This window comes from Elephas maximus, chromosome 19 (genome assembly GCF_024166365.1).
Source record: "Elephas maximus indicus isolate mEleMax1 chromosome 19, mEleMax1 primary haplotype, whole genome shotgun sequence".
Classification (NCBI taxonomy): Eukaryota; Metazoa; Chordata; class Mammalia; order Proboscidea; family Elephantidae; genus Elephas; species Elephas maximus.
Genome location: NC_064837.1, coordinates 45,906,201 through 45,932,906, shown reverse-complemented (window position 1 = coordinate 45,932,906; position 26,706 = coordinate 45,906,201). Strand labels below are relative to the sequence as shown.

Below are 26,706 nucleotides of genomic sequence, written 5' to 3'. Positions count from 1 at the left end.
CCTAGTTTTCCTTGGAGGTAAGTTTAGTTTCTACTTCCTCTATACCTCCTAGATGAAAGGTCTTTTGTATTTTGCCTTGTTTTCTGAAGTGCCACCTCTCCACCTACCTCTGTTCTTCCCTTTCCTCTCATCCCTCCTTAAATCACTTCTAGGGTGGAAAGTGCTAGCTGTTTCTGACACTGGGCTGAAGTTTGGGAAAGGGGGAGGGACAGCACGTCCAGGTCCAGGGCTTGCGTGTCAGAAGACACGTTACAGCTGCAGGGCAAACCCGGGTGAAACCACAAGCCAGAGGCCCCAGAGCAGGGAGCTATGAGCCTGTCCCTCAGCTCCTCTCATCTCTTTCTCACCCCAGAGGTTTCCTGGCAGGAGTGGGAGAGGTTGGTATCGAGTCCTCGAGCCTTGACTCATTCCCTGACCTAGTTGGGTATTACCCACTTGTCTCCCAAATATCTCTTGAGGGCCCTCTGTTAGCAACACATCAGTGTCATCCCAGAAGACAGAAGAGGATCAGAAGAGAAGAGGAAAGCAGACCACCTCTTTATTTCATCCCCATCTGAGGATCCCAACAACAAACAAGAATCTTACTGTGCTTATGGTTTTATGTACCACCCAGGAGGTTACATTAGATATAAAATGAGCAAAATCAACTTACATTGACTGTTATACTAAGTGACTGGCTATCTTCCACCTTGCTTTATAGAAACAGTCATGCTTAACTTTCTCAAGAAAGAATAAAATAATTATTTTATTTTACTTGGGGCTGGGTGGGGGGTAGAAGGCGGCTGGAACACTGAACCAGGAAGTCACCAGCCATTATCAGACAGTGAGTCAGGGGCCTATCTAGGGACATAACGCAGGTTTCCTAACCCCACCCCAAATTCCATTCTCCTTTCCTCAGTCAGGTTATTTATGGACTACAGTAATGTTCTGGAAGGAGCCCTGGTGGTGCAGTGGTTAAGTGCTTGGCTGCTAACCAAAATGTCAGTGGTTCAAACGCACCAGTGGCTCTGAGTGCCAGTCTGATTTGGTAAAGATTACAGCCTTGGAAACCCTACGGGACGGTTCTATTCTGTCCTGTAGGGTCATATGAGTCAGAATTGATCGAGGGCAATGGATTTCAGGTTGAGTGTTCCGGACTTTATGAAAGGTCTTGTAACACCCAAGTTCCTGAGGGTTCAAAAGGAAATCGCTTCATATGCGTTCCTTTTATTATTTGCTCTGGGGAAAGTGTGAAGTATGTGTCTCTTGCCTCCTAGACTGGTTGGTTGTTGGAAACACTTTAGGGTTATCTAAGATTTAGAGAAGACCAATACCGCAGTCTGTGGTCCTGAGGTTAGATCTCAAGACAGGAGATTCCATTTCTAAATCATTTGTTGGTTCAAGATCCTAGTATCTTTGTGGATCACTGTACCAATGGACACTGAAAATTTCTTTCTTACCTCCCCTTTATTCAAAGGTCCCAATCTCTCCCTGACTAAGGTTATGCTTCCTAAAGGCATCAGCTGGCTTCTAAGAAAGTGGACTTTAGCTTTATCCCTTGGCAGAGAGATCCCAGAACATTGTTTCTGCCAGAGCTCCCCATCTGGAGGAAAAGGGAAAAAAAAAGAAAAGAAAAAAGAAAGAGTTTCAGAGTTTCCATAAGAGCTGCCTAAAAGGGAGGGAGGGAAGACTAAGGATACAGGGCTGGAGCCCCAAGCTGAAGAGAGTATCAGACTCAGCTGACCTAAAAACCTGACCCAGCAGCACCACACCTTTCCCTTTCTCCTAACCCTTAGGCAGAGTTTCTTTCCTGCTCCCTTCCTTTATCTTTCATAGGTACTTATCTATCCTGCCTGTCCCACCTCAGAATTTCCCCCCACCTGTTTTTGTTCTTTATGTACCTGCCTTCCAGCTTTGTGCTCTCCCTATGAAGGAGTCTTCTAAGGCTACTTAATACTTCTCAGAAGAAATAAAATTGCAGTTAGAAGGAACTTCCTCCTAACCTGTGACCCACAGAAGGACTTTAGTGGGCCCAGGGACTCTCTGAAATTGACCGCCAATGTCGGAGCATCTATGCATCTTTCTGGCAAGAAGGCCCATGGTTTCTCTCAGGTTCTCATGAACATGTACCTCCCCTGCAAATCTCTGCTCTGAATCATGTAGTTCAGCGTTTTTCAGACTGAGGCTAGGAACCCGCTGGTGGACCATCATGAAGTTAATTTTGTGGGTCATGATCTCCACTTTAAAAAATGGATTAGAAAATACCAAAGTGCATTACACACAGTAAGGGCATTACTTTTAAAATATCTGATTCAGAATCACATAAATACATGTATATATAACTTTTTAAAACTGTCACATGCGTAACTGGACTGTTCCAGGTCTGCTCGGCACAGCCATAGAGACACGAAATGGGTAAATGCGAAAGAAGACTCTTTATTTGGTAGGCCAAGCAAAGGAACACACCGGGACTTGTGTCACCAAATGGCTCCCAGAACAATAGCCCAAGGGGTTTATACGAGTGAAGTAAATCTGGTCTGGGGTCTTCAGGAACGCCTCAAGGAGGGGCCATCTTGCTGATCGTTCTGGCCCAAAAAGGCGTTCCTGAGACAGTCCAGCCGTTCTGTGCAAGCTCAGTCTAAAAAGTTGGGGGAGCGGGGAGCTCGCAAACTGAATATTAGGCTCAGACCCTCGCTTCTGAAAGCCTTCCCCCAATCTTGGGCCGATGAAGTTTGGTTCTGTCAGTGGCAGAAGAATTCCGGGATCACCCAGAGGATGGGGGTTCATGCTTCTGCACGTCAGGCGGCCCAGATTTGGTCTTAACTGGTTCTGTGGTCTGCAGACCCCAGCCTCTTGTTTTTCTTATTTTGGCCAGAAACAGGAAGCATACCTAAATAAGGATATAGCTTAAAGATTGAGAGTTAGTTCCTATATCACAGAAGACGGCAGGCACAGCCCTTTGCCTCTGCAAAATGCTGGGAAGGTTGCCTGTACCACATGTATATATACACACACACACGTGTATAAAATCAAAACATCCAACCTCATTCATTTAATGAATATTCATTATCTACCATGTGCCAGATGGAATCCCTGGGTGGTGCCAGTGGTTAAACCAAAAGGTTGGAGGTTGGAGTACACCCATAGATGCCTATGAAGAAAGGCCTGGGAATCTACTTCTGGGAAGTCAGCCACTGAAAACTCTATGGAGCACAGTTCTACTCATACACATGGGGTTATGATGAGTTAGAATGGATTCCACAGCAACTGGTTTTACTGGTTTTACGTGCTAGATACTTTTCTAGTCACTGGGGGGTATACCAGGATAAAAGAGACATGTTTCCTGTTCACAAGTAGCTCACATCTATGTAGTAGGAAAGAGACAAGTACACAAAAAATTGCTAAAGAATGATAAGTGCCACTACAGAAGTAAGCACAAGGTACAAGATGGTACAAAGGAGAATATGACAGACCACTGGGGAGTGTAGGTGAGGCCATACTTGAGTTGAGTCTGGATAGATAAGTAGGAATACAGGGTGCATAGTTTGGAGAGGTGGAGTTCTAGGCAAGGGGACTGACGTGCACAAGGACACAGCAATGTAAAAGAACACAGGGTGGCCAGAGTACTCTAAGTGGTCTGGCGTGTTGTCCCTGTACCGTGGAAACACAGGCTCGATCATGGAGAGTCTCTGACTGAATGCAGAGAATTCTAAATATCCTCAACTGACTGTCACCCAGGTCTGCCTGGGCTTTCTCAGTGACAGGGAACCTAGAGCTTTGTAAGGCAGCTTGTTCTGCTCTTGAGTATCTGACTGTGACAAAATCTTTCCTACATTGAGGCAATATTTACTTCCCTCTTTCACCTTTTTTTTTTTTTCACCTAATGATTCTTGTTTGCCGTCTGCAGCGTTACAAAATCAATCTACATTCTCTTCTTTTAGGTTGAACCAAAAGAAACTGCCATTTTTATAGGTCAAAAATGGTTGAATATTGGCAATTTCATATGGCAAACCTTGTAAATGACAACTGGCTACTGGAGGACAGCTATCATTTATCCACCTTAGTGCTCTCTTCCCCATATTAGTATCTCTAAATTCTATCAAACTCTTCCTCACCCAGTAGAGTTACTGGACCCTGTTCCATCCTGACCTCTCACTAGGCATATATTAGTTCATCAATATTTTTCTTAATATATGGCGCCCAGAACTGGGCAGTTCAAAATACAATGTGACTACAGCATTACCCCTCTTGATGCCCATTGTGTCTTTTCATGAAACCATGGGTAAGTGCTTGGCTGCTAATTGAATGGTTAGTGGTTCAAGTCCATCCAGGGGTACCTGGGAGGAAAGTTCTGGTGATCTCCTTCCAAAAAATCAGCCACGGAAAACAGGTCTACCCGGACACACGGGGTCCACACGCGTCAGGGCTGACTCCACAGGAACACACACGGGGTCCACACGCGTCAGGGCTGACTCCACAGGAACACACACGGGGTCCACACGCGTCAGGGCTGACTCCACAGGACACACACGGGGTCCACACGCGTCAGGGCTGACTCCACAGGACACACACGGGGTCCACACGCGTCAGGGCTGACTCCACAGGACACACACGGGGTCCACACGCGTCAGGGCTGACTCCACAGGACACACACGGGGTCCACACGCGTCAGGGCTGACTCCACAGGACACACACGGGGTCCACACGCATCAGGGCTGACTCCACAGGCACACACGGGGTCCACACGCGTCAGGGCTGACTCCACAGGAACACACACGGGGTCCACACGCGTCAGGGCTGACTCCACAGGAACACACACGGGCTCCACACGCGTCAGGGCTGACTCCACAGGACACACACGGGGTCCACACGCGTCAGGGCTGACTCCACAGGAACACACACGGGGTCCACACGCGTCAGGGCTGACTCCACAGGAGCTGGTTTTTTATGACTGCACTGGATTTGATGAGACCTAAGTCTTTTTCACATAAAATGCTGTCAAGCCTGTCCTACTACTTCTGTGCAATTTTTTTAACTTGAATGTAGGTTTATCACTTTATACCTGTTAAATTCCGTCTTGTTGATTTTGGCATTTTGTTCCAATCTGTCGAGATGATTTTAAATCTTGCCTCTATCATTCATCCTGTTAATTATCTTTCACAGCTATGCCATGATCTAAGTTGTTGATTTAAAAAAATATATTTAACAGAACAGTAAGCCCCTCTCTATGTTGACATCAATCTTTTAATCAATATCCTCTTGAACATAGCCAAAAACCTAGTTAGAAATCCACGTAACTGTGATTATCTACCCACACCTCCCCAGGCTCATTTTCTTAGCCCCATCTTCCTGCTTCTTTGCTACCTTTCTCTGACCTGCCCTGGCCCATTAAACAAACCAGACACACCCAGGCACCACACAACTACAGATCTCTGAAAGTGAGTGACAAATACCAGTTATATTTAAAGGACCTTCCGTCTTGGCACTTCCCTCTTGCAATCATGCTGACTCTCCCTCCACACAACTCTGAGGAAGGCTTTATAATTCCCAATTCTCATTACCCCCACCAGCCACTCCAAACATAATGTCTCTATATTCTTCTAGGTGACTAAGCTGGGATTTTGGCTTGGCTCCTTCTGTTGGCTCTTGGTGCTACCCTTCTGCCTAGTAGATCACTTAGGGTACCTCTTCCCCTTTTAGCTTGGCTATTATTCCATAAGTAACATCTATAATTCTGTGTCAATCTTTTTGATGGCTACATAGTATTCCATCGCACTATAATTTATATACCAGTCAGCACTTAACTAAACCCACTGCAGTTATAGCAACCCTATAGGACAGAGTAGAACTGCCCCACAGAGTTTCCAAGGAGCGCCTGGCAGATTTGAACCGCCGACCTCTTGGTTAGCAGCTGTAGAACTTAACCACTATGCCACCAGGGTTTCCAGCACTTAACCACTAAGTGATAAATACTGCCAAATTGATCTCTGAAGAGTTGTACAAATTTACATTAGAGGTGGTTTAGATCTCAGCAACATGAGCAATTTCAAATTAAACATACCTTACATGTATATTGGCACTGGGTTCTGGGTAACATGTATAAACCCTGGTGGTGTAATGGTTAAGAACCATGGCTGCTAACCAAAAGTAGTTTGAATCTACCAGGCATTCCTTGAAAACCCTATAGGGCAATTCTACTCTGTCCATCAGGGTCACTATGAGTCAGAATCCACTCGATGGCACCTGGTTTGGTTTGGTTTTTGGTATCAAAATAAAGGAGCCCTGGTGGCACAGTGGTTAAGAGCTTGACTGCTAACCAAAAGGGTTTGGTTTTTTTGGTTTTAACATGTATTAAAGGAGACCTGATGGAGTGATTAAAGCAATTGATTGCTAACTGAAAGGTCAGTGGTTTGAAACCATCAGTGGCTCTGTGGGAGAAAGATATGGCAGTCTGCTTCCGTAGAGATTTACAGCCTTGGAAATCCTATGGGGCTGCTATGAGTTGGAATTGACTCAATGACAGTGGGTTTTTTTTTTTAACATGTGTTAACCTATGTACTCTTTTCAACAGCCATGTGTTGCAGATACTATTATTATCCCTACTTCATAGGTGACGAAGTCTGGGTTTAGAGAGGTTAAGTTACTTGTTCAAGGTCACACAGTTATAAAGTTGCACAAATACTAATGTGAACCCAGACCATGCTCTTAAACCCTACATACAAAATCTTTATTGGGAGGCTAGTCTGTCTACCTGTGTCCCTATCAAATCCTAACCTACTTTTCTTAGTTATCCCTACTATAAAGTCAGGCTCTGGTCTCTACCCTGATCTCCACAAGCAGCTCTGCCCTAAAAAAGGGTCTGTATTAGCTTTTTTTTTTTTTTTATTAGCCTAGAAAAAATGAGTTCCAGGGCTGCCTTAGCCAGAAAAAGTATGGGGTGGGATGAGGGGCCCTATCAGTCAATTCCTCTGTCACTGTCCTCTGCAGAGGTGTGGCCTCCCTATTTTGGCTCTGGGTTGGTCTTTCCAGACAGGAAGGTGTAGCCAACCTAGCCTTCCCTCGAACTCAGCAGGCCAAGAAATTCTGATGGTGCCCCAGGCCAATTTAGGCAAACCCTATTCAACAAACATTTATTGAGTCCCAACAATGGGCCAGGCTCTGTGTTGGGCTGGAGTACAAAGAAAATAAGTCACATGCATTAGAGATGAAGATAAGCACTTGAATTGCCTGTTATCTACAGTGTGGTAAGTGCCTTGATAGCCAGAGACCTGAGTGAGATCTGTTTGGAGTGAGAGATAGCAAGAGGAGAAAAGAGAGAAGGACAAGTAGGGATAAGGTGCTTATCCTTGGGGTTTTTAATTTTAAGCAAATAATTCATATTAGGGAAAGAAATAACTCAGGCCTCCCGAAAATCAAATACTTATGCTCATCAAAATACTTTTCCAAAAGAGTAAAAAGGGAACCCATGGACTGGGAAAAATTTTTGGCTGTGACATACCTGACAAGGGTCTAATCTCTAAAATTTATAGAAAACTCCAACAACTCAACAACAGAAAGACGAGCAATCCAATAAAAAATGAACAAAGGACATGACCAGACACTTCACCAAAGAAGACATCTAGGCAGCCAATAAATACATGAAGAGATAGTCGCGATTATTAGCCACTGTGGTCGTTAGGTGCCATGGAGCTGGTTTGGACTCATAGTGATCCTAAAAAAAAAAAGAGAGATGCAAATCAAAACTACAATGAGATACCATCTCACATCAGTAACAATGGCAATGATCAAAAAACAGAAAACAACAAATGATGAAGAGGCTGTGGGAAGATTGGAACCCTCATACACTGTTGGTGGGAATGTAAAATAGTACAACCACTATGGAAAATGATAGGGCGCTTCCTCAAAAAGCTAGAAATAGAAATACCATATGATTCAGCAATCCTGTTCCTAGGTATATATCCTAGAGAAATAAGAGCCGTGACATGAATAGACATACGCACACCCGTGTTCACTGCAGCATTATTTACAATAGGAAAAAGATAGAAAACAGCCTAAGTGCCCAAAAACGGATGACTGGAAAAACAAACTGTGGCACATACACGCGATGGAATACTACACAATGTTAAAGAATATCGATGAATCCACGAAGCATCTCACAACACGGATGAACTTGAAGGACGTTGTGCTGAGTGAAATAAGTCAGTCACAAAAGGACAAATATTGTATGAGATCGCTATTTAAAAAAGTCAAGAAAAGGTTTTCACACAGATAGAAACATTTTTTGATGGTTACCAGGGATGGAGGGGAGGGACCACTAACTAGATAGTAGACAGATACTATGGTAAAGAGAGAGAGAATACACAACATGAGGGAAGTTAGCACAACATAATCAACCTAAAGGAAGACACTGAAAGATACAGAAGAGTAAAAGGCAACAACAGTAAATATTAACACATAGCAATAAGAAACAATAATGTATGAGTGGATACAAAGGTAGATACATAAGCTGAACAGGGTGGGGAGGGCATATGGAAGTACACCCACATACATGTATGTGTGTACATGCTACAAATATACCCATGTATGCACAAGTGTGCAGAGAGGACAGAGTCATGAAAACTTCATAGCCTTAACCATACACCTCCTGGAACTGAGATACTGGGCTTGAAGGCCAGGGACCATAGTCTCTGGGGACATCTAGGTCAACTGGCATATCATAATCTATGTAGGCAATGTTCTACATCCTACTTTGGTGAGTTTGCAACTGTGGTCTCAAAAGCTTGCGAGCGGCCACCTAAGATACGGCAATTGGCCTCTTCCCATCTAGAGTGAAGAAAACCAAAGACTTCAGGAAATAATTAGTCCAAAGGATTAATGGACTGCATGAACCACAGCCCCCACTTGCCTGAGAAGAATTAGATGGTGCCTGCCTACCACTACTGCTCTGACCAGGACCACTGCAGTAGGTCATGGACAGAATGGCAGAGGAATATAGAACAAAATTCAAACTCATAATTAAGACCTGGCATACTGGGCTGAGAGAGACTGGTGGTAGCCCCGAGACTATGGCCTTAGACATCCTTCAAACTTGTAAGTGACATCACTCCCAGAGATCACATTGTAACCATCCAGTAGACAAGCCTATAAATTGAATAGTAACACAGGTGATGAATGCACACCTCAGAACAATCAACTATATGAGACCTAAAGGGCAGCATTTGCCCAAAAGCAAAGTTCAGAAGGACAGCAGGGGCAGGAAAGCTGGGCAAGTGGATACAGGGAACCCAGGGAAAAAGGGGGGAGAGTGCTGACACATTCAGGGGTTTGCAACCAATATCACAAAACAAGCTGTGTATAAATTGTTGAATGGGAAACTAATTTGCTCTGTAAACTTTCACCTACCCAGCACCTAGACAACAATAAAATGGTCCAAAAAAAAAAAAAATAACTCAGTCTTATTAAGGACTGCTGGCTGAAGGAAAGCATCTTCAAGAAATACTGAGTTCTTCAACTCCAGTTAAGGTCAAATACCTTGTCTGTTATCTGGAATGGTATGGGAAAGGAGGCATGAGGGCACAGTCAGGAAAAGTTCCAAAATTCATAATGGCGGGGTCGGCGGGGGGGTTCCATGAAATGCTAATTCCTGCCTTTTCTTGGCAGCTTTTCTGGAAATTGTGATGGCAGCTGGTGGTGGAAAAAAATCACTGAAATCACTGGTGATCGCAGCCATTTCCCTGCCTCTGGGTGGCTGGCTAGGAGCCCTGGTGGCGCAATGGGTAAGTGCTTGGCTACTAATTGAAAGGTCGGTGGTTTGAACTCACCAGCTGCTCCGTGGGAGAAAGATGTGGCACCTGAACCATTCCAGATGGCAGGCTGCTATACATTCATTTTTTTTTTTTTTCCTTTTGCTCATTTAAATGATAAATTGAGGGTATTGTTGGGGGGTAGAACCTTGGTGGTACAGTGGTTGAAGTGCTTGGCTGCTAACCTAAAGGTCAGAGGTTCAAAACCACCAGTGGCTCTGTGAGAGAAAGATGTGACAGTCTCCTTCCACAAAGATTTACAGCCTTGGAAAAATCCTGTGGGGCAGTTTTACTTTGTCCTATTAGGGCCTCTATAAGGCAGAATCGTCTCAGGGGCAGTGGGTTTGGTTTTTTGGTGTTTGGTTGGGGGTGTTTTGGAGGTAGAGAGGAAGGAAGAGAGAGGTTCATTTTCTAAGAACAATGAATAAGCAAGCCACATCCTCTACATTAACCAGACAGCTTCTTGCAGGATAAAGAGCCTTGGACAAGAGGCCCAGTCAGCAGAGATACCCAATTTCTGGTTTCAGACCTGCTCCAACTCCCTGTGAGTTGGGAAATTCACAACCTACCTGCACGTCCATTTACTCATTTGTACTGTGAGAATAATAAATTTTTAGCTTTTAAATGATATTGTGAAAAGTGAAAGAAAGGAATAATAAACATTTAAAGTCCTTAGGAAATAGTACTCTGCAGAGATTTACTTATTTATTGTTTGTTTTTAATAATTTCTCAGACTATTTCAGAAAAGAAAAAAGGCCATGGCCAATATGCCATTTTTAAAATGGATGCCTTGTGTTGCCAAAGCTCTCTTGAGTAACTTCCTCCTCTTAACTGGGTCAGAAATTCTGGCTGTTGACAGAGATGTAGAAGGGCCCAAACAAACCTTAACTGTTCTACAACTCTGGTTCTCAAAAGACCTCGCTTAAGCATTTGGTTCCCTCTTCAAAGGTAAGTCATTACAACATGGGCCAGTTCTAATGAAGAATATACTTATGAAGGAGTACGGATAATACAAAGAGAAAGAAAAGGCAAAGAAAAACCCATTGATGAACTAAAGAGTGGCCATCAAAATCTGGAACAGATAAACATACACAATAAAGACCTATGGATATTACAATACCTGATACGTTCAATTATATTACATGATATGGTCAATACTCAGTGCTGTCGAGTCGATTCTGACTCATAGCGACCCTAGAAGACAGAGTAGAACTGCCCCATAGAGTTTCCAAGGAGCGCCTGGTGGATTCGAACCGCCGACTCTTTGGTTAGCAGCCGTAGCACTTAACCACTATGCCACCATCGGAAACTCTGGTAGTGTAGTGGTTAAGTGCTACGGCTGCTAACCCTAACCAAAAGGTCAGCGGTTCAAATCTGCCAGGTGCTCCTTGGAAACCCTGTGGGGCAGTTCTACTCTGTCCTGTAGGGTCGGTATGAGTCAAAATCGACTCAACGGCAGTGGGTTTGGGTTTTTTTTGGTTATGGTCAATACAATGTCCCTCATTAGAAATGCTTGGTTCAATACTCTGTGCCAACTTGCAGTGCATGAAGTACTAATGCAGAATTTCTATCAATCCCTGTAATGTCTGTGATGTCTCAGAAGAAGAAATCAAAGAGGTTCATCTGTAAAAAAATAAACTATTACTGATGTTTCTAGAGTTTGTGGCCACCCTGTAGCTTCTAAGAGATAGGCACAGAGAATAGATGCACAGAGAAACAGTGAAGGATCTAGAGAAAGATAGAGGGGAAAAGAAGAAACACAGAAGGTGACCATGAAAACAAAAGGAGGGGGGAAAAGTAAAAATCCAGGAAATTGAGAGAGATCCTCAAGAAAATAACGCAATCTGTCAAGGGGAAAGGATGGTGAGGACAGGAAGGCCAGAGAGGAAGAAGCAGTTCTTTAGGAGAATTTCCTAAACTTCACAAATTGTTGAAGGCAACCCTCATAAACCAAAGCTGATGGATATGAGCATAACTTTTCCACAGTAGAATAATATAATTTAAAAGCTAGAAAGAACTTTAAAGATTAACTAGTTCAATTCCTAATTTTACAGATGAAGAAACTAAGGCACTGAGAGGTTCTGGAGGCAGATAAAGGATTTGGGTGGCACTGTTGGAAAGCCAGGAGGTTCTGACGACCATCAAGGGAAAAGAATGTCTTTTAATAGTTCTTAATAGTTAAATGCAGCAGGTGATGGAAAGGTATCTGCTCTTGGGTGGGCCAAGTTAAAAGGAAGAGCTAAATAAGAACTCAAGCTCTATTCCTTCTTGTCTTGTTCCAGCCATTCTCTCTGGCCCTGGAGTTTTCAGAAAGAGACCATGGGAAGACCAAGGGCTGAGAAGGAGACTGCCTGTGCTGAGTCAGGCTGTCTGGGTTCCGGCCCTGGTTTTGCCTCTTACTAGATACTGAGATCCTAAGCAAGTTAATCAATCTGTGCAATTCTCAGTCTTCCAAAATAGGGATAATAAGATCTACTTCATGTGGTACTTAAGGGAAGAAATGAAAGAGTATGGAGTATAAAGTGCACACCAAAGCAATAAAAATGGCCAATATGAAAAAAAAAAAAAAAACTTTCTGACCAAGGAGCAAAGAAACGCAAAACAAACAGCAATGAGATACCACTTTCACCTGCCAAACTGGCAAAGATTAAAAGCAAATAAAGCTAGTACTCCATGCTAGAGATGTGAACGCAGACATTCTTATATATTGTTGAAAAGAATGTAAATTGGTACATATTTGGAGATCAGTTTGATAACATGCAGTGTGTATTAAGAGCCTAAAAAGGGTTCACTCTCTTTGACCCGGTGATTGACTTTTAGGTATTTAGCCTATGGAAACAATCATATGTGGAGAAAAAAAGACATGAATAAGTTTGTTCACATAGGTTCTTTCTATGATAGGAAAAATGTTCTAAGTTATAAGCTTTCATGACCTTCCTCTCTCCTACAGGGCGAAGAAGAATGTTTTGCTGCTAGATCAGTACAATGAGGGGATTGGAGGAAATGAAATAGTTTTAATCTAATTTACATTGAAAAAAGCAGATATTTACAAGAAAGGGAGAAAAATGTTATCAGAACCTTTGGAGTGGGGGAGAAAAGGATGGGATAAGGAAGAAGTGGGAAGAGAAGAGAACAGGGAAAGGGAAGGTGGGGAAAAGAAGAGGAATGACAAAGGAACTAGAGAAGGGAACTGGGGAAGGGAAGGAAGAAGAGAGAGCAGGAGAAAAGGAGCCAGTTGGGAGAGAATGTCAAACACTTATCCCATGTGTGAGGGTGGGAAGAGAAGAGAGGATTTTGAGAAGTTTTGTTGTGTCTTCTGAATGTAATCTCCTTTTGATTTATCTTGAGAAAGTAAATACTTCCTTTTTTTTTCCTTTTGTTCTCTTTCTCTCTCCTCCCCCCCTTTCCCTCCTCCTTTCTATTCTTCCACTTTCACTTCTTCCTCCTTTTTTTCTTTTTAAATGCTGGAATGATGTTTCTTTAAAATCTTGTCCAGGGCTACCCATCACCTTGGTTTTATATGGGTTATATTTAAAATAGCAAAAAATTAGAAATACCTTAAATATCCAAGATTAGGAAGTAGTTAAATAAGTTAACTGCATAGCTACACCCATTTAATTGTACTGAAGAATATGTAATAACATGAATATTTTTAATAATATATTAAGCAAAATAGGTGATATCTCAATATGGTAAATGCTATGGATTGAATTGTATCCCCCAAATTTATACTGAAGTTCTCAATTGGTCTCAACCCACCTGGAGCAAAGGAAAATGAAGAACACCAAACACACAAGGTAATCATGAGCCCAAGAGACAGAACGGACCACATAAACCAGAGACTACATTAGCCTTAGAAGAACTAGATGGTGCCTGGCTACAATGACTGCCCTGACAGGGAACACAACAGAGAACCCCTGAGGGAGCAGGAGAGCAGTGGATGCAGATCCCAAATTCTTGTAAAAAGACCAGACTTAATGGTCTGACAGAGACTAGAAGGACCCCAGAGGTCATGATCCCCAGACCTCTGTTAGCCCAAGACAGGAACCATTCCCAAAGCCAACTCGTCAGACAGGGATTGGACTGGACTATGGGATAGAAAATGATACTGGTGAAGAGTGAGCTTCTTGGATCAAGTAGACACATGAGACTATGTGGGCATCTCCTGTCTGAAGGGGAGAGGAGAGGGTCGGAAGCTGACCGAATGGACACGAAGAGAGAGTGGAGGAAAGGAGTGTACTGTCTCATTAGGGGGAGAGCAATTAGGAGTATATAGCAAGGTGTTTATAAATTTTTGTATGAGAGTCCGGCTTGATTTGTAAACTTTCACTTAAAGCACAATAAAAATTAAAAAAAAAAAATGAGCAGCACATTCTCTTCTACCTCCTAGTTCTTTGCATAGGGCCTGGGGTCTTAAAAGCTTACAAGTAGCTATCCAAGTCACACCAAGCAACAGAGGAAGAAGAGGAGGAGAAAATGGAATGTATGGCTAATTGCCTTGATGACTAGCTGCCTCCTTTGCTATGAGACCAGAACTGGATGGTACCTGGCTAATATTACTGAACCTATATAAGAATCCTGATCAAAAGGGAGAAAATGCAGAACAGAATTCCAAAATCTCATGGAATCCAGTCTTTCTGGAGCCATGGAGGCTGAATGAATGCCAGAAACTACTGCCCTAAGATAATCTTTAAATCTTAAACCAAAAATATCCCTTGAAGTCTTCTTAAATAATAAACAATAATTTAGCTTAACTAGTAAAGAATGTCTGCCTGAGCGTTATGCTCTTGTAAGATCTATCTATTTAAGATCACACTGACAACAGCAACTGGAAAGAATAGATAGGCACCTTAGGGAGCAGTGAATTTATGTTAATTGTGGGAGGAACATCTCTGAAAAGGAGTGTGAGAACGGCTGCACAACTCAAAGAATGTAATCACTATTACTGAATTGTACATGTAGAAACTTGAATTGTTATTATGTTTTTGCTGTGTATATTCTCAACAACAAAAATAAATTATTTTTTAAAAAATGAGTAGCACATGAACCATACAGCTTATAGAAAAAAAAAAAAAAAACACGGGAATATCTTTGCAACCTTGGGGGAGGCAAAGATTTCTTGGCAGGACACAAAAGCCACTTATCATAAAAGAAAAATTAGACTTCATTCAAATTGAAAATTTCTACTCATCTAAAGACACCACTGGCAGGACCCCTGGTGCTATAATGGTTAAATGCTTGGCTGCTAACCTGAAGTTCATAGATTTAAATCCACCAGCTGTTCTGTGGAAGAAAAGACCTGGTGATCTGCTCCTGTAAAGATTACAGGCCAGGAAACGGTATGGGGCAGTTCTACTCTGTATTATAGGGTCACTATGAGTCAGAATCTACTTGATGGCATACAACAACAAAGACAGTACTAAGAAAATGAATAGACAAGCCACAGACTGGGGAAAAAAAAAATTCATAGTACATATTCCTGACAAAGGGCTCATATCCAAATAAAGAATGCCTATCAACAACAAAAAGATGGACCACACAATTAAGAAATGCACAAAAGACTTGAACAGACACTTCACAAAAATAGATACATAAATGGCCAATAAATCATGAAAAGGTGCTTGTGGTAAATGTTGTACTGTACCACCCATATTCTCCTTTAGGAATGAAGAAGGCTGCCCCCAACTGTCAGCCTATTTCAGAGATTGCCTCAATTGAAAAGCCCTGATTTGTTTAAAGGTCATTTCTTCCCAGGATGGTATGCATTCAACGGCTAACCAACATGGGAGTATAAAGGCCTGACCCCTCATATAACCTCATAGCATCTTTGAAGGATTATCCCAGCTTCAGTGTTCCCCATACGGTCAACTGAGGCCTTATGTTGAGACTGTATCACAACTCAAATTCTTCCTCTGCCCAATCCTGCTTCTGTCTCTTCCCTCCACAGTTGTCGAGCCCAAGAGCATGCCCTAAAAAACCTTCCGCTAATCTCCCTCTCAGGATCAGCTTCCAAGGGAATCCAGCCCGTGACAATGCTCAACATCATTAATCATCAGGGAAATGCAAATTAAAACCATTATACCACTTTACATCCACTAGAAGGGCTAAAAGAAGACTGACAACACCAAATGTTGGTGAAAATGTGGAGAAATTGAAACTCCACATCTGGTGCTGTTGCTGGTAGGAGTGTAAATGGTACAACCACTTTGGAGAATTGTTTGGTGGTTTCTTATTAAGTTAAACGTATATTTAACCGATGGTCTAGCAATTCCATTCCTAAGTATGTACCCAAGAGAAATGAATACGTATATCCATAAAAAGACTTGTACACGAATGCACACAGTAGCCTTATTTAGAAGCCAGAAACAATCTGAATGTCTATCGAGAAGAGAATGGATAAATTGTGGTATAGTCATACAGTCATACCATACTACTCAGCAATATAAAGGAATAAACTACTGATACAAGATGGATAATCATCAAAAAACATGTGCAAAAGGAGCTAGACACACACAAAAACACACACAGAATGATTCCATTGATATGCAGTACAAAAACTGGCAAAACAAATCTATGGTGTTAGAAATCAGAAAGTAATTGCTTCAGTGACCTATGGGGGTGAGTGTGTGGTGTAGTGGAGGTGGGGTTGGGGATTAACTGTAAAGGGCTATGAGGAAATTTTCTAAGGTCGTGCAAAGTTTTTATAAATTTTGTTTTGGGTAGTAGCTACGTAGTGGTTACAATTATAAATAGTCATTGCCTTGAACATTTTAAGATTTGTCTGGTTTATTATATATAAATTATACTTCATTAAGAGCTTTACACATACACACCAAGTAAGTGGCACATACTAGGCTCTCGATAAATGGTTAATAAGTGAAGAGATTATTTTCCTAAATAACCAAGTTATTAATGATTATGGAAAAGATTTCCCTCCCCTGGGTTATGGTAAAATGTGAAATTCTGTTGGGCTTCTCCTTGATTAAAATCTTATGAATATTCATTATTCAGAGTTTTTTTTTCCTCCCCCCATTAAAATGTTTAAGCTTTGATATCTACAGGAGTGGCGGAATCAGGTCTACAATGTCCGCCTGCATCCTTTGCTGGGGAGTGCAAACGCTAAAAGTGTTAAGATAGTAACAGTGGTAAGAGAAAGAAACAGCCTTTGGTTTCCCGGTGTGGTGTGTCAGTATTTGGCAGTCACCTGCCATAATCTTGTCAATGTCACTTTCAAAGCAATTTCTTTTATAAAAGATGGCATAATCACCACCCCATTCTGAACATGGGTATCTAATCTCAGAAATAGTATTTAAAATATGTGAAATATTTGAAGAGACAAGTTGATTTCTGTGGAGCCACTTGATATTAACCTATCCTGCTTTCCACCAAGGTGAATACCCTGGGGTATAAGAAAATCAGAAGAGAGTCGGAGAATCCTTTTTAGAGTTTCATAGCCTAAAAAAATTAAACATGACAGAATGGCAATCTACTCTCAAGAAAAGGATTTTTGCAGACACACAAAGTTATTTTAAAATTCTCTTTTATAAAATCAAACAATTCGAAAGCCGTTGGTTGCCATCTTCAGAAGCTGAAAGGCTACCGGTAGGGTTACCAGATTTAGGAACTAAAAATATAGGATGCTCAGTTAAATGTGAATTGCAGATAAACAATGAACAGTTTTTAAATATAAGTATGCCCCAAATATTGCATATTTTTAGTACAACCATGTCCCAGGCAATATATTTTTTAGTTCTACTACAGAAGTATCTGTTGTTCATCTGAAATTCACATTTAACTGAGCATCCTGTATGTTATCCGGTCAACTTAATACTGGGGAGAGTTACTAAGCCTAACCCCTCTGTTACTCTGCAGAACAAGGGGCCCCAACCTGGCTATGAGAATGTGCCTTTATGGTTGTTACATAGAATTACAAGGTTAGGAATGGTCATGGCAAAAGGAGAACTGGGCCTTCTGCTCTGTGGATTTCCACTGTCTTTTTTTTCCTCAAGCGCTGAAACATACCATGAAGAGCATTTAAATGTATTTCCAATTATTTAGAGTGATAATGGTTTAATTCTGCTAAATAAAAAGTATTCTTTGTCTGGGTCTCTAGGGTTGGCTTGTGTAGGGGCTAAGAGCTAGGATTTCTATACCTAGAGAACTTGTTTCTCTTGCTAAGTTTGCTATTCCTCGTGAGAAATGAACAGACTTGATTTTATAAAGCAGTTTGAGGACTTCAAACATGCTGTATGAAAAGACTTGTTTCTAATGAAGTTATTCCTCATCCCGTTCACTAAAGGACTACCCCCATTTTTCTGCTTTTATAAACCCATGACAGTACGTCAGATCTCCAGGGCAGAAGCCTGCTTCTAGCAGGCCCTATTACCTAGCGCTCTAGAGGTAGGTGGAAAACAGCAACATTGGTTGCTGGTTTAAGAACTAACGGAGAGAGCATTCTTTCAGCATCAGCTGATGCTTTGCAGCATGGGATTCTATTACCCTCATTTGAGCTGCCTGGTTATTCTAACAATCAGATCTTTCTGTCTCATTCCTGTCACCCAGCCTTGACACTAGCTATCATGTGCCCTTTTTGCCTTAACTCCCAGGCACACGATTCTTTTATTTTCTTTAAACTCAAATCCTGGAGTATTGTAATTTTTAGGACATTTACATAGCTTATGACAATATTGGAATGGAACATTTGAAATCAGGACTGGCCTGTGAAATCTAGGACACATGGTCCCCCTAATATGTCAACACTTGTTCTCCAACAATTACCTTGGACAGCAAGACTATCTGGAAAGGAGACAAGACCGGGAGTCAGAAATTCTCATCATGGCTCTCGTCATTGCTTCGTTGTTAACTTTGAACAAATTGCTGCATCTATCGCTGTCCTGTGTCAGTTTCTGATGCCCTTTTATTCGAAGCCCTCTATAACAATAATAAAAAAGCAAAAGGAACTCATTCCCAACTTACTTTGGCTATCCTTAAAATTTAAATTCTGAATCTTAATGTTTGTAACACGGCATTCTGGTCTATGCTTTTACCAGGAAAGTTATGTAAAAAAGACTTTTTAACATTTTACCATTTTAATTACTGGTTTAGAAGGATGAAATGCAACCTGTAAAAATCAAGTCTTAACCCAGCCTGGACTGAACTAAGGTGTTTTAATTCCTGGAAAACGTAAGAGGGGGTAGAGCTTATAAATCAAAGAAAGACAGTAAGAATAGCACTCCTATGCGACTCCTGTCTCATCTCCACCTCCTCAGCTCCTTTGATCCCGTCACCCTCCCTCTCTACAAACCTGTTATGTCCAGTCGATTCTGACTCATAGCGACCCTACAGGAAAAAGTGGAACTCCCCATAGGGTTTCCAAGGAGTGACTTGGTGGACTCCAACTTTTGATATTTTGATTAGTAGCTGAACTCTTAACCACTGTACTACCAGGACTCCTACATACCTATAGCCTCTCACATTAAAATAAGACGTAATCAATCACTTTGGCAAAAGTGCATCGTGCCAAAGGAAGATGACCTATTTTGGCATCTCATGGCACTGAGCCACATCAGGATAGGGCACAGCAAAAATACAGGGCTTCCTGATGAAGAGTTCCTGAAACTCTGGCCTCCACTTCATAGCTAATGAAGGTTTGGGGCAAGAAAAGTATAAATCTCTCTTGAATGGTTCAAATTGTGCCTTTCTGCCTCAAGAGTTTTGTCTTTTTTTTTTTTTCCCTTTTGGCTTGCCCTAATTCCTGATGTAAGGTCCCTGGGGCATCTGTGCTATGCCTCATTCTCAGTCAATGTATATTTTATACAGTGTGATCGCACTTTGAACTAAAATAGACCGTGTATCTAGAAACCCACCGGTGTGGTTTCCCAGGGCTAAAACATATGAACAGTTTGCATTGCTTTCTGTCTCTTTGGCTTCTTCTTGAGTCAATTCACAATACAGAGGTGTTACGATCTAGATTTAAAAAAAAAAAGGCACCAGATCCCAAAGGCTAGCGTCTGGGCCAAGACTATTTTCCTAAATCTATCCTAGAAAATGTACAGTATCTGAAAATAAAAGAGTCCCAGATGCTTATCTTAGTCTATCTTCAGCTCTGACATTATTTGTTTATTAGGGACAAGATGACTTTCAGTTCAGTCCTGTGAACAAGCAGGCCACAAGCCAACTTCTAGCTCCCCCTACACTTTTTAAGGGCTTATTAATCTTGACTCCTATGCAAATTCTACAAGGAGGCTGGCAGTAGAAGATCCTCATCTTTAGTTATTTAAGATATGTGGCTAAGACTTCAGTGCAGATTGCTCTCTTGAATCACACCCCATGATATGTGATTCTACCAGCCTGCCAGGCCTTAATGTCTAGGGTCTCTTTTGAGAAACAATACCAATATCTGTTTAAAACTTCACCTCACCCTTAACCTAGGGTTGTGGACAAATCTTGTGATTATTTGCTTTACTAGGCAAGGGATCAGGTAATGAGTATAAATCTGATGTAAATTCTTCCTGCCAGGGATTTAAAAAGCAAACAGAGAAAGAGCCAAGGGTGGAGAAACTGAGGCTGGCTGATTGTTGGTAAGCTGCTGAGACTTCTAATCCTCTTGGCTACTCATAGGTCTGGTTCAACCTGTGCCCACACTTCATTTTTGGATTTGAAGTCAAGGCAAGCATCACTGCTAATTCCATCATGCCAGCTCCAGAACACTGTAACCTTTAAAGGCTTGGGATTCCACGAGAAATGTGGTAACAGCATTCCAGAGACCCAGGCATTAGACATGGACATATGCATTCCTGCCTGCAGCAGAGGGTGCTGGCTTCACTCCAGCAGATGAAGCTAGACTTTCTCATATTCTGCAACGTCCTGATGGCTAACCATAAGTGGACACAGCCAAACAGGCTCATCTCAATTTGAAGATCACCAACAAAGGGATTGGGTGTAGTCATGTAACTGCCAGTCACTCTGGATTAGTAAATAAATCTGGAATAGTGATTGTGAAAAAGGAAGCAGAAGTACTAAAAAAAAAAAAAAAAAAAGTGGTGGAAGGGGGGCTAGAGGAAGTAAGACAGGTGGAAACATGTGACTTTTTCAACTTCCTGATGGAAAGATACCAAGAAAAATAAAATTCTTCCTGACTATAAAGACCTTTCTTTGGCACATCTAAATGTATATAATGTCAGATTGTCACTCTCAAATACATAAACATATATGTCTTCTATTATGGTATTATATACTTGTTAAGAGTTGGAACTGACTCAATGGCAATGAGTTTGTTTTTCTTGGATATAGTTATTACCTGTCAGTATAGCATGCATTTTAAAGCAGACAGAATTAACCTACTTTTCAGCGAAGAACACAGTTAAGCAACATTCCAGCAGCTCCTCACATTTCCAACAGTCATTCCAACAGCTGTTTTAAGTTACAGAAGAGTTAAGGCTGGGACCTCATGGTACCAACTTCCTATGGATTGTTCTCCAACTTTTTGTGTCTCTGTCTTTTGGAACCCCTTCATCGTATTCTGCAGGTAAGACTCATATTAGTAGAATAAGTTTTAATTTTCACACTTGAAAGTGACATTGAAGGCCATAATTTCTAAGTCGGGAGCTAAATATTAACAGTAATGCTTTGTTTTTTTCTATCATGAGAGGTTTTGTAATGGTCTCCCAAAGTCTCCACATCTTTCTCTTCTCCTTTCAATGTTCCATAGCCAGGGTTTCTTTCGCTCTCACCTGAGTATTTTGGCTATGTAACTCAACTCCTTTCTATGCTCTTTGCTTTGAAACATCTCTTCCAGTGACTTACATTTGCTCTATTTGTCCTTTACTCCAGCCCCTATCTAACATTCCTGCTATGTAGAGTATTCCGACATTAAGAAAATGTTAGATTTTTAGAAATTCCCAACTACAGGTGAATGAAAGCATGTATTATTACACACATACCTGCTTTACAGATGGGGAAACTGAGGCAGAGGAATTAAAAGATTTGCTCTAGGTCATAGAGAAAGACAGTGAAGAGACTGGGACTACTTCGTGTCTTTAGATTACTGCTTGAAGCCTGAAGACAAAAGTGCATATTAGAATGTATTAGGTGGTTTTATATATTTTTTCTTTTTTAACTTTTTATTGAAGTACACAGATGTGCAATATAGATTTTTCCCTTGCAGATTTTCAAGGGTTCCAGTAAACAGAGAAGCCTAGAAATCCGTAAGAAGTAGGGCTAACGACCTTGAGACATTTCTGATTTCCCCACTCCTTCTGTAACACCACGGAGGGACGTGAATTTCTAAGGACCCTTGAGTTCCTCTTTTCAGTTACTTGAAGAAGCCTGCCTGGGGCATATACTTGTTACGCAGTCTTACTTAAAGGCACTATATGCTACTTTCTATTTCCCCTTCCCAAGCTATAAATAGTAGATCTGGGCTCACTTTTGACTTGCTGCATTGGAACTTCCTGGGTCATGAGACTAGGGATGGGACCAATTAAGGGCCACCACTTTCCCCACAGCAAGCTAACAATTACTGCTGCCATGAAACTCTGTTTCTTAAAAAAATCTTTTCTGTGATTTTAAAGGTTATCTCTAGTCATAGTTTCACACAGTTTCTCTATAGGGCACATATCTACATAAAGGTAAGACTACAGACTGGGTAAAAGATTCTCTCTTGGTTAATCGGTTAGTCAGGTCAATAACAATTGAGATGTACCTTGTGCAGGGCCCAGTACTGTTACAGAACTAGAAGGGAAGCTCTTGCTGGTAGCACACCTTGCAGAGATATACATAGACAGGTATCCCCTGCTTTTCAAAAGTTTGCTTTACACCACTTTGTTTTTACTAAAGACCTACTTTAGTACCTGTTTTTGCTAACTGAAAGAAATCTGAAGAGGATTTTCACTTTTATGAGAAAGGGTGAAAAGTAGAAATAGCATTCAGTGTTTGTTTTGCAGCAAGCCGCTAAAAAAGGCAGCAAACACCCCAAGCAGTGGAAGTGGCATCGTCACGCTCCTTCCCCGGTAACTACACTCAGCATCTCAGCATCGAGCCGCCATAACTTTGACTGAGCTGTGTCTCTGAGTATCTGTGCTTTATCTCGATTTATTTTAGTATGGTTTGACAGGTTATTTTTTGGGTCTGTGAATGCTCAAAAAATTTTCCCATATAAGTTTATGGTAATTGTTTCTTCGCTTTACACCATTTTGGCTTATGAAAGGTTTCACAGGAACACTGGGTGGAGGGGAACCTGTAAAACAAATTAAAAACAATAGAACAAGTACAAATAAATCAGCAAAAGCCAAGTACTTGTGAGCTGATGGGAAAGAGGTTAGAGTTGGGTGGAGTTTGTCAATGAGGACTTTCCAGGAAAAGGTGAGTTTTGAAGGAAGGGAGGGGCATGGGTTTGCTGAAAAGGCTTAGGAGTTCATTCCAGCAATAAAGGCTTGAGTAATGGTAGAGAAGAGAGAATGGGCAAGCAGTACAGCCAGTTGGTAAACAGGTTAGCTTGCTAGGATCCGAGAATCCATGTTTTAAAGGATAAGAAAAAACAAGCCTGTGAAAATGGTAAGGACAGTTCATGGAGAGCCTTAAATGGTTATAAATCAAATTTGCTTTAACCGACAAGTGAGAACCTTATGGGTTCTTGCATAATGAAAATAACTTTTTAAGAAGCTGAGATAAGATGGATTAGAATAATCAAAACGAGAAAGTTCTCAAGGAGAGAAAAAATGCCTGGGTCCCAAAGCCAGCTCTGCCACTTATTAGCTATGTGACCTTGGCAAGTCATTGAATCTCTGTGTGCTTGTTTCCTCATCTGTAAAATGGGGACAATGGTGCCTACCTCACAGAGTTGTTAAGAGGATTAAACAAGTTAATACAGGAAAAGTGTTTAGTAAGCACTCAGTAAATGTTAGCTATTATTACTCAGAGGAAACCCTGGTGGCATAGTGGTTAAGTGCTATGGCTGCTAACCAAAAGGTTGGCAGTTTGAATCCACCAGGCGCTCCTTGGAAACTCTATAGGGCAGTTCTACTCTGTCCTAAAGGGTCGCTATGAGTTGGAATCGACTCGATGACAAGTTTGGTTTTTATTACTCAAAAAGTGGTCATAGAAATGCATTCAGGTGACAAAAGGCTTGTCTTGTATCTTAGTTTGAAAGGATTGCAGCTTTGCAGTTTGCCCTTCTAAACGATAAGTAGGATTCAGAGGCTAAGTGGGTAGCCCAGTGTCCAAGTCTATGCTGCCTCATACAACTGCCACTAGCCACATGTGGCTACTGAGCACCTAAAATGTAGCTAGTCCAAAATGAGCTGTGCTGTAAGTGTGAAACACAACCAGATTTTGAAGACTTATATTAAAGAATTATGAAAAATACCTCGTTAATATTTTTATATTGATTACATCCTGAAATGATAATATTTTGAATATGTTGGGTTAAATAACAGGTATTACTAAAGTTAATTTCACCTGTTTCATTTTTTACTTTTTTTTTAATGTGGCTATTAGAAGATTTAAAATTACTTAAGTGGCTCCCATTATATTTTTACTGGACAGCACAGGTCTAAGACAACATTCTGCACTGAGTTTTGTTAATAAACAGGTTGAACCTGAGAAGTTTCTATAAAGGAATGTGGGGATTATGAATAAATCTCCTTGCCCTTGACACTTTAAAAAATATATATGCATCTCAATTTGTGAGATGGCTATAGAACTGAAAGAATCATAGCTAGTTCATCATTAGCCAGGCCACAATTGGTGAAGTCTTTTAGAAAGAAACAAATATAATAACGGGAAAAAGGTGAAACACCTTATTTTAAACATTAAGTCATGGAAACAAAAAATTTCCTAACTTTTGAAACCGCTCCTTCAAAGGGCTAAATTGCCTTGGTTCAAATAACCTGGATTATTGAAGTTTTTTTGATAAAAAAATTTTTCAAATCATCCTTTGAAATTGCTACTTAAATAGGAATAATTGCAGCCAAAGAGCCTCAAGTCAGGGCTTTCCGCTGGCCTGGAGGTAAAATCCAGTTTGGGGTGTGGCTCTGAACTGATATTTCAAAAGTTTTCCCTGACTGTACTGACCATCTGTGTAGTTTTCAACTTCCAAAGACATCTCAGGGGTCCCTCATGCCTTTCTTTCCGCTTCTCAAATCCTTCCGGGCTGCTTCCGGCTCGCAAGCCGCCCGGCTCCCGCTACGCGTAGACAGGTGCAGCGCTGGCAGCCACCTCCCAGCCCCTTTGCGCCGGCGACCCCGCGCCCTCGCCTGCTCCTCCCCCTGCCCCGGCGCGCGCGCGCACGCCGGCGGGGGCGCGCCCGGCCGACGGGGCCGCGCACGCAGCCGCCACCACCTCCTCCGTCCCTCCCATCCTCCCTCCCTGGCGGCCCTCCTCCCCTCCCCTCCGCCCCTTCCCCGTAGGCAGCCAGCCCGCCAGCCCGCCCGCCCGCACTGCCTCCCTTCGGGCCCCTAGTGCTCAGGCTGGGTCTCTCCCAGACTCCCCGGTCGCTCTCCTCAGGCGGTCGCCCGCACTCGGTGGATGTGGCTGGCAGCCACCGCCCCCTCCCTCGCTCGCCGCCTGCTCCTCCTCGGCCCTCCGCCTCCTCCCCTCCTCCTCCTCCTCAGCCGCTGTTCTCGCCGCCGTCGCCGCCTCCACAGCCTGGGCCTCGCCGCGATGCCGGAGAAGAGGCCCTTCGAGCGGCTGCCCGCCGATGTCTCTCCCGTCAACTACAGCCTCTGCCTCAAGCCCGACTTGCTGGACTTCACCTTCGAGGGCAAGCTGGAGGCCGCCGCCCAGGTACGGCAAGCTGCCGGGCGAGCAGTTAGGCCGCGCCCGCGGGCTGGGCTGGGGGCCCGGCGGGCGGGCCTCGGCGCTGCGGGGCCGGGGCGGGGGCGGCCGGCTCGGGGGTGGGCGCGCCCGTCTGGGGCGGCGGCGGGGCGCCGGGCCCGCGTGCTCTGCCTGCTTGGGCTGGGGCCGGGCGGCGCTGCGGGGAGCGCTGCGGGGAGCGCTGCGGGCGCGGGCGGGCGGGCCTGGCCTGTGCGCCCGCTGGGGCGCGCACACCTGTGTGGGGCTTCCACGCGGGCCCTTCCTGCCTCGGCAGTGTCCTGGGAGCGGCCGGAGGGGTCATCGGAGTCCGCGCTCTGTCTCAGCCTCCTGACTCAGTTCTTTTCCCCGGTTCTCCCTACACCCCACGGGGGATGGATTGGGAGGGGCGGTCATCTGAGACTCCGGCCGCCGCGCTGTCGCTAGGAGGGGAGCTTCTGGAAGGGGGGAGAGCGGAGAAGGAGAACGTTAATCCCAGGCAGCCTTGCCGAGTTCTCCCCGCCTGCTCCAGCTCTGGGGCTGGGTTTCCAAGATGATCCGCCCCCTCCCCCTTTCCCCGCAAGTGACAGTGCAGCAGTGACTTTGTTCTCTCCTAACCTCTAGAGGAGCTGCCGGAGGACCCCGTCTCCGCTGTTCTTCTATTTTCCTTGCTTTGCGGCCTTTGAAGCAGGTGGATTTGTTGCTACAGCGATGATGGCTTAGCAGTACCCTTTTCTAAAAGAAGCTGTTAGTTTTAGCATGCCGCTGGGGAAAATATCCCATTACTCTCCATTGCAGTTTTTGGTGAATCATGGCCCCACAGTGTTATTTGCAATATTGATTGATTGGAGGGACCATTGGTATAGGTGTCCTGCAAAGATTTTAAACAATAGACTTGTACCTTGTTCTCTTAAGTGTTATATGAAGCCTATAATGGAAAGTGGGAATTGTTTAGTAGCTATCTTTAAAAAGTAATGATGGTAAATATATTTTGTTTCATTTTTTTTCCTACTGCAGCCAGGGGGTAAAAGTCAGTAGGCCTCAACTATGAAGAACAGGGTGTATGTATGTAGCAGCGAGATGAAAGGAAACGTAGACAAGTATGAGAATGAATCGAAAGTTGGCAGTTGTCTTT

The 26,706-nt window shown here is 42.8% G+C and overlaps 1 protein-coding gene and 1 long non-coding RNA gene across 4 annotated transcripts in view; one reads left to right on the top strand and one right to left on the bottom strand.

The window, feature by feature from the left end:
* Nucleotides 1-2,404: 2,404 nt before the first annotated feature.
* Nucleotides 2,405-26,101, bottom strand: LOC126061908 (uncharacterized). 2 transcript variants are annotated; one of them, XR_007513935.1, is made up of 4 exons: nucleotides 25,830-26,101; nucleotides 21,725-21,839; nucleotides 18,561-18,713; nucleotides 2,405-7,690 (listed from the first exon to the last, which is right to left on the bottom strand). It is a non-coding gene; the product is annotated as an uncharacterized LOC126061908 (long non-coding RNA). The 2 variants fall into 2 exon arrangements; XR_007513934.1 differs by lacking the exon at nucleotides 25,830-26,101 and having other exon boundaries at nucleotides 21,725-25,051.
* Nucleotides 21,248-26,706, top strand: part of NPEPPS (aminopeptidase puromycin sensitive) — a 95,352-nt gene continuing 89,893 nt past the window's right edge. Inside the window, exons 1-2 of one of the 2 annotated variants that reach the window (XM_049858773.1) lie at nucleotides 21,248-21,309; nucleotides 25,394-25,565. In XM_049858773.1, coding sequence (XP_049714730.1) covers nucleotides 21,248-21,309; nucleotides 25,394-25,565 — 234 coding nt within the window. Of the gene's footprint in view, nucleotides 21,310-25,183; nucleotides 25,566-26,706 lie in introns of those variants that run through there. The other variant, XM_049858772.1, reaches the window with a different exon arrangement.